The sequence below is a fragment of the Cavia porcellus genome, unplaced genomic scaffold, assembly GCF_034190915.1.
Source record: "Cavia porcellus strain 051 isolate PalLab524CR breed Dunkin Hartley unplaced genomic scaffold, mCavPor4.1 scaffold_23, whole genome shotgun sequence".
Taxonomy (NCBI): Eukaryota; Metazoa; Chordata; class Mammalia; order Rodentia; family Caviidae; genus Cavia; species Cavia porcellus.
The window spans coordinates 16314596-16323478 of NW_026947506.1; the positions used below are offsets into that span (position 1 = coordinate 16314596).

The following is an 8883-nucleotide window of genomic DNA, read 5'->3' on the forward strand; positions in this document are numbered from 1 at the left end:
CCTGCTTGAAACTTGGAATTCATATCCTTGCTTCCAGCCCAGATGAATTAGCCTCCTGAAAGGAACTCAGACGGGACTCAACAAGGCTTCGTATTTTAAGGTCTGTGCATTTTGGTGAGCTATTTCTTTAAGTGATCAAGAAACTTTTCAGAATTGACTTATATACTAGGAAATCTCAGTCAGCTTATTTCTAAATAAGTATTTCTTTTAATCTATAAACTAGGCTCTCTACTTGTGATTGCCATACTGCCCTGCCTGTCTTGGAACTGCTGACTGCAGTGAAATTTGTGCCATCTGGTGAAGAAGAAATTTGATTCGTGTGACTTGACAAGCTTGCTGCACTTTCACTCTGCTGATGTTAATGGTTTCCAGTACCGCAGGCCCAGCAGAAATGTCACAGGGGCCCACAGTGGACAGCAGGTACACCACAGACATCAAAGTAGTGAACGTGTCCTTTTTGTGGACCATTGATAACATTAGATTTTGCCTAAAGGAAATAGATGACTGCATTCAAAGTTCAATCTTTTCAGCTGAAGGAAATGATCAAGTGAAATGGTGCTTACGACTCTACCCAAATGGTCTTGATGAACAAAGCAAAGATTATGTGTGCTTATACCTGGGAATGATCTGCTGTCCAAGGAGGGTAGCTCATGCAAAATTCACCTTTTCCATTCTGAATGCCAAAGGAGAGAAAACCAAGGTGCTCTCAAGCCCACAAGCTTATACATTTGTGCGAGGAAAGGACTGGGGATTCAAACATTTCATCCTTAGAGAGTTTCTTTTGGATCCAAACAATGGGCTTCTCTCCAATGACAAGCTTTCCTTCTTCTGTGAAGTGAAAGTAGCACAAGATCCCACCAATCATTCCAGCCAGAATATTAGGAAGCTGGTTAAGGTTCCGGAGGGCTGCTTGGCAGAGGATCTAGGAGGACTGTGGGAGCGATCCCAGCTCACAGACTGTTGCTTGTGTGTGGCTGGCCAGGAATTCCAGGCTCACAAAGCCATCTTAGCAGCTCGCTCTCCAGTTTTCATGGCGTTGTTGGAACATGAAAAGCAAGGAAGCAAAAAGAATCGTGTTGAAATCAGTGACATGGATCCTGAAGTTTTTAAGGAAATGATATACTTTATGTACACTGGAAAGGCACCAAACCTAGGGATCATGGCAACTGAACTGCTGGAGGCTGCAAGCAGGTTTGGTCTGGAGCGCCTGAAGCTCATGTGTGAGAACCACCTGTGCAGCAACCTCTCTGTGGAGAATGCCGTGGAAATCCTCATCTTGGCTGACCTCCACAGTGCACCTCAGTTGAAAACCCGGACACTGGATTTCATCAATTTTCATGTTTCTGACATCCTGGAGACCTCTGAGTGGAAGGCCATGGTGGTGTCCCACCCTCACTTGGTGGCCGAAGCCTATCACTCTCTGGTTTCCATGCAGTGTGCATTCATGGTACCCCCATGCAAGCGTGTGAGACTGTCCTGAGATCCCACATCTATCTCCATTTATCTTCCCAAAACCCTGGCCACATTTGCTGCCCCTGAACCATAATATGCTAGGGCAATCCGTGGAAACTTCACTCTTCTATGTGGAAATATTAAATTGTGCCTCTCTAGGGGAGAGAAGGGACCACCGTCTTAAGGTCAGAAAAAGGAAATGCGATACTGAGAATTTAGAAGTCGTGTATCATGCATTTTCAAATCTGTGTTTTATAATATTGAGCAAAGTGGGTTTTTACAGTGTCGATGCCAAACGGAAACCAAAACTCCTGTCAATGTTGAAGTCAGACCTGGGGTGGGACTACCCTTAGAGGCAGGGACCATGAACTTCACTCTGTAAATGCAAGACTCCTTCCTGGCTTTCTGCACCATCATGCATCCCTGGGCACCCCACTTGTAACACGGGCTTTTTGCTGTCCCTCACTTTTCTCTGTAAATAAACCTGAATCGTACTTTGTACAGTTGTTTGGCTCCTCATCCTTTTTCTGTATGTTAGATTCAGAAGCTAAGAAAAATTTTAGTGTGCTGATGATTTCAGGCCCATCCACGGGATGAACACAGTGGATGTACAATGTCACTAATTAACATAGTAGATGGCAGAAATAAATGACCCAGAACTCAGGCTGCTGAAGCCAAAGGACAATCACACAATGCAAGTCTTTGCTCATGTTGTCCTGTCCCAGTGACACAGACAGGCAGCACAAGCACTACAGCACATTCCCGCAAAATCTAGGCCTCTGAGCGAGCAGTCCAATCATGGTCCTGGAGAAAAAAGAGAGGAAAATGCTCAGATTTACGAAAATGGCATGAAAGAGAATTAAAAGTAGAAGTGTTTTATGTATTTCAGAGGAATTCATGTTGAGGAAGCAAAATTTATTACTTACAACTGCACTGAGAAATGGCTGTTGGCAAATTCACACTATAAATCTCAAAAAGAGCTTTCTCACTGTGAACATTTAATATTCATAAGAATAGAATACATGTTTCTATGGTATTATGAAGAATAGAATTAAAATTAAAAATGAAAACGTAGTGGGTTTCATCTCAAAGTTTGGGCTTTTGTAAAAATCATTAGTGGTGTTACTCTGGAATCACCTAGAATCTGTAATGGCTCAGAGCTTCTAAAAATATATAAAGAAATGGATCCCCTTGTCTTGAACAGGTACAGATTTCAAAACATTTGTTTAATCAGGGCTTACAGCTGGTAACCCTTTATGTGCTGGTTGTGTAAATCTTCATGAATGTCAATATGGGATAACAACCTGTATAACAACTATGCAGTAAAATCACTAAGAGTTTTGTCTCTCTCTCTCTCTCTCTCTCTCTCTCTCTATATATATATATATATATATATATATATATATATATATATGTCTATCTGTCTGTCTGTATATCTGTCTATCTATCTCTATCTCTCTCAGTCTTTATCATGGCTTGAACTCACAACTCACAACCTGGTCATTGCCAGGCAAGTGCTTCTTTGGCTCAGTTTACTGCCTGACTTTTGCAGATATTTGGCATACATATGTCCTATTCTTGTGTCCTTACTCCTAGAAGTGTCCCTTTCTCACCTCAAGCTGGCTGAGATTGTTGAAAATGAGACAAAATAATTCACTCTGTGTGCATATTTCTTGAAAAGAACTATGGTTCTTAGATGTTGTGGGAATATGTGTTTTGGTATTATCACCCTCAAGTTTTATTTCACGTCCATTCTCTCCTCCTCATTAAAGAGAATAAAACAGGAAAAGCTTTAAAGGAGGAAAAAAGGAAAATTTTTATTAATTTTTTGTGTGAAAACTTTCAGAACACAGATTCCTCAGCTGTCCATACCTGACTTGCTGATTAGGTAGGAGTCATCCCAGTTGCTTGGGAATCGCTGTTCATCCTACAAGGGAGAACATTCAAATGTTAATTTTTTTTCTTTCCAAATATGTAAATAATTATTATCTTTTACATGAAATGTGGAAATTAAAAAGTATGAGTTTCTATCACTGCCTCAAATGAACAACAAAAAACATTGAAAATAACTTACAAAGTGTACTTTCCTCATAGTGAAATGAATGGAGCAAAGTGGATTAGGGCAGAAGATTTTTCAGGGCAAGCACAGGTCTTCTCAGCTTCTCTGAGTACAAATATGTGTTACAGTGACTTATTGTCAAGTGCTTCATAGAAACAGAAGTTATATTGAATGTACAAATTGACCAAAAGAATGTTTTCCTTGCAATTCTACAGAGGAACCAGGCAAGAATTGCAGCTTAAGTGGCTGAAGGGCAACCAGTGAGATATGGCGCTATATTAACACTCTTGTGAGAATGACATGCCAGCTGTTAAGCATTAGGAGTTAGGACTGAGAATGCCTGTTCATTCCCTCAGTTGGTGTCACAGTTGTGAACTCTTGAAGGCTGAAGTGCTCCCGTTCCCAGAAAACAATCATCCCTCTGCGATGTTGGGATTCGATGGGGGTTAATGCTAATCCAACATTACTAGCAGAAGACTTTTTTGAAGAAACCACTTGTTTGACTGCTTAATTCTAAGAAAAATATATGACAGAAGATGAACAAGAATTTGCCATAACTTTACAGGCATTCTGAAGCAAGGAAATCACCAACTGCATTTGGCAAGCACTGAAAGGCCTGCCAAAGTCCCCGGAGGCACCAATTTACCTGTATCATCCAAAGTTGTGTGTCACACATTCTCGAGCTACTAGTGAAGGCATCTTGTGACACTTCCAACTCTTATGTGCAAACAACACACTAATAAATAAAGTATCTATCCAGGAGTCCCGGATGATGAAAGTGGTAGGAGACTAGTGACAAATAGTAAACTTGCATGAACCATTTCGTTTCCTTCATTCAAGTCTAATCACAATATGACTGATTATTTATGTGTATAGTTAGCATGTAGTGATCTCTCACTCAGAAAATCAACAACCCTAGGAAAACATGGAACAGATTTAGAGTTTTCTAACCAAAATGGGAAGCAACAGGAGCCAAATGTACCTGACCTTGAAAGCAGGCACATGGATTAGCCTTATCACACCTCTGTGGAAGACATCTCGGTCTAAATTCTTAGGTACTGTAACCCTGAATCTTTAAAGTTTCTATTCCTCTTTACTTTCCATTTTGCACTTGTAATTCATCCTACTGTCATCTTGTAATCTCAATAAACCGCAACTTACTATGTATCACAAGGTATATGCCAGGCAATACTCTTGTATCTGTACACAAGAATGTGGAAAAATTTTTGCCCCTTCAGTTCTAACATAGCTCTAGGGCTGGATTAGAAACAAAAGCAGCATTTTCCCACCTTTCATTAGCCTGGTTTAAAAGGCATTGCTACACAAAGAGAATTCATGAAAAAATGTACAAAATGTTCCTACAAGGCTGATGACATTTTCCATGCAAATGGAATTCCACAGTGTATCCAAGGAAGAAACTTATACAATATTCTAAGAAGGGTTAATTTTGGAAAAATTTTACCCTATTTAAAAGGAAATTCAAGAGCTTGCATTTCATTAGCTTTACTACATTTTGTGTGTGTGTTTGTGTGCGTGTGTGTGTGTGTGTGTGTATCTCTAATAGTGAGTGTTATGCTCATATTTGTAAAAGTAGCTATAGAGAAGAAAATTTATTACAAATTACCCATGATTTCTATTTTTCTTGTCATTTTGTACAAGAAAGTATCTTCTTAATGTAGAAGTATCAAAATCTACACAACTGAATTACAACTAGTGCACATATTTTGTATAAAATTCAGAACCTAAAATTAACTAAGAGAGCACAGCAATGATGATTGTTGGGTATTGCACTGATAGGGGTATTGAACCTATTTTGGTTATGCTAGTTATTGCAGAATCAGGAAATCATCAACACTAGTGAGGGGAGATGTTTGGACCTGGGGACTCTTGTTCCTGGTAACAGTGATAGCTAGTGAGGCCAGTGGACAATGCTGAGAGGCTCAGCAGTGTAGGTAAGCGGCAGACATCGAGGTCTTTACTGTCTGGCACAGAATGGAGAAGGATTTTGTCATTCAGCGGGAGGGAATGTTTGGCGGGAGCAATGTTGAAGTGAAGCCAGATGAACCTTAACCAGAACAGCTGCTGGCTTCCTTTAGAAGACCCTAGTTGGGTGCAGACACATGGAAATTGATTGGAATGAGCTTATTCAAATGAGCCTCCTCTTGAGGCAGGCTGGCTAATGCTGTCTACTACTCCATCATAAGGCAGTGCCTGGTTTGATGGGAAAGAATGGTGGAACTCAGAACACTGTATCCATAGGGCATCTAATAATGAATCCAGAGAGAATCCTGGAAGAGAACGATTTTTTTTCATTCATTTTTCTTTTTGGTTTGGTATTTTCTTGTTTTATTCATCTGCTTTTAATTTCTCCTTTATTTTGTTCTTAATTTCTGCGGGTGACTGTGATTCCTAACTTCCCTGTGGGTATGCTTTTGTTTGGATTTCAATTTTTCTCTTTCAAATCTCATTTAGTCTTCTGCATTAGTTTCCCCCAGTAGGTGGGATCCATCTACCATCTCCGTTGTATTGTAATCTCTTTCCCTTTGGCCATTACTCTTCTTCCTCTGAAATATATTTTGAATCTTAACCCTTGAGGACAGATTGGACATATCATGAATCCATATATTGTTTATGATTGTTTGCATTCTGTTTTATCTTCCCGAATTCAGTTCATACTGTTAGGAAACTAGCAAGTATCACTCCAAGAATTCAACTGAAACAGAAAAGACATGAGAACACACAAATCAGACTAATCCTCTGGCACCCAGGCCAATAAAGCAAACCTGGGGGGAAATGAGGTTGCAAAATTTGAAAACCCAATAAACCCAATAGTAGGTTACTTCAATGTGGCAACAAGGCAATTGAATGAGGCTGTGGAATATATTAAAACAGAAGTAATCTCTCAAGTAACCACAACTAACTACAGAGATTACCAAAATACACAACCTTCTTAGTGATGTTAGTTCAGACACAGCCCAAAAGAAAAGGCGAGCTTACAAGAACTGTTGCAGCACAACCTAAGAAATAAATGAACCCATTAAATAGATTCAAGCCGATATGCAAGAGAAAAAAATCCATTTTAAAAATTCAGAGCACTTTAGGCCAGTTTGAGGAAAGGACTTCACATACTGAGTACAGGCTGGCACTTAGTGACGAGGAGAGACAACAAATGACATTAAAAGCACTTTGTAGACATCATGACAGAAAGCTTTCCTGGTACAGAAGAGGAATTTAACCTACCAATAATTGAGGCAATTATTTCTCCAGTTAGCACTGATTAAAAGAATTCTACCTGCCCATGTGTAATAGACAAGTTTGCAGACATTCAAATAAAAATAGAGTATCAAAATCTGTTAGGGATGGGCTGGGGATTTCTCTCAGTAGCATAAGCAATTTCCTGGCAAGCTGTAGTCCTGAGTTCTATCCCTGGTAACAATAAAAATGAAAAAGAGAAAAAAAAATATCTGTTAGGGATGACGACTGTTGTGCTCCTTCCAATAAGGTCCCCAAGTACATGAGGGTATGTAACACTTGTGAGGCTGGAGGAAAACTGGATCACACTCTGAGTATGTAAAACAGAAAAAAGAGAAGCTTTGGAAGAAAGCCAGTGATATCTATCCCTGAAGTGGTAGCCCTTCTTACTGTCTACCTACCTTCCTTCCTTCCTTCCTTCGTTGTTTTCTTCCTTCCTTCCTTCCTTTCTTCCTTCCTTTCTTGCTTCCTTCTTTCGTTCCTTGCTTCCTTCCATCCCTCATTCCCTCTGTCCTTTCATTCTTTTGGTTTTTAATTCAAGTTAGTATTTAATCCCACATGTCCTTGAAACTGCAATGATATTCCTGCCTCAGCTTTGAGAGTGCTGGGATTAATGATGTGTTCGCCCACACCCTGCAAATCAGCATTGTTATTTTTTGTGAAAGGAGATAAAATTAAACACAACAAAACAGAGCAAAATTGGACATAATAACGCAATGTAAGAGATATAAATTTCAAAACTAGATAATCTGAAATCTTCCCTATCTATCATGTTGTCTATTTTTTTCTTCCAAATAGTTGTCCATGTCTTGAAACACAGAATTCATACTGAGAAACCTAGTATAAAATTAATCCAAACAGTCTGAGAAAGGAGTTTTAGGTCTTTAAAATCAGACAAAAAGGAAGTCACTAATGGCTGTGCTAGAATCTCTGGTTTGCTTCACAATACCTGTGCATACTTTCATGTATGTGGAAACTCAGTTAAACACAACCAGCTTTTAAAAAAAAGACCATATTTTATAGAACAAACCAAAACATGGATAAAAGTATTGGGCTTCAAAGAGATGATAGAAGGAAATCCCCTCCTTACTACATTGCCTAGGGTCAACCTCTCAAGGGACGTCCAGATTACTGGCTCCGACATGCTAATGGGATATGGGGAGAAGATGTGATGTTTGTTTCTCAGCCTGCAGGCTGGCAGACTCACAGCTGCTCATGGTGGGGAGAGGGTTTGCCTGGACTCCTGGCACTCCCAGCATGACCCATGTCCCAGGAAATGCCAGTGGAACTCAGTAATATTACTGTTTCCAAACATTGGGTCCAAGGAGTGAACTAGGTTAGTAGGAGATCTAAAAGCTCTGAGGAAGTAGCATTTACAGTTGTCCCACACTAGACTTTAGGTTTAGAGACATTCTGCCAATATTCACTGTTTGTGCCTGTCCCAAATCCATGTCCCTTGCTCCCGACACTGTATCAGATTACCCAGAAGAACCACCTCTTCACTCCCAGCACACCTATTTCTCATGGAGCCTTGAATCTGCTCCCTTCACATTACTTCCCTGCAACTGGCTTTCACCCACATGTGATCCCAAGGGAAAAGGTGCCTTATTGACCGATCTGTCCTGCTTTGCTCCTTACCACCAGAAAGGAATAAACACAGAGGGCCTACTGAGAACAGTGGCATGCTGGAGTTACTATCCTCCACCCTAGCCTCTCATCTTCTGGAAATGGCAGGAAGACGATAGACCAGAGAACTCCCCCATATGAATGAGACAAAAGAAATTCTGGGCTAGTCAAACAGACTGTTTTCATAAACATATAGAAAAGACAGGTAGGATGAAAATTGACTGACTCTCACATTTTGAGTGAGACACACCTAGGGCAATTGGATTAGAATAGGGTGGGAAGAACCACCATAGGGTGGATCCTGTCCTAAGAGTTATAAAAGGGACACCAAGAAGGAAGAATCCTTTCTGTTTCCATGATGAGGTGGTTCCCTGCTTGAAACTTGGAATTCATATCCTTGCTTCCAGCCCAGATGAATTAGCCTCCTGAAAGGAACTCAGACGGGACTCAACAAGGCTTCGTATTTTAAGGTCTGTGCATTTTGGTGAGCTATT

General features: G+C 40.2%; 1 protein-coding gene across 1 annotated transcript; it reads left to right on the plus strand.

The window, feature by feature from the left end:
- Positions 1–391: 391 nt before the first annotated feature.
- LOC134472403 (speckle-type POZ protein-like) lies at positions 392–1432 on the plus strand (the record flags this gene model as incomplete). The annotated part of the gene is made up of 1 exon (XM_063233689.1): positions 392–1432. A coding segment is annotated over exon 1 (1041 nt), but the record flags the coding sequence as incomplete, so codon positions are not given.
- Positions 1433–8883: the final 7451 nt, after the last annotated feature.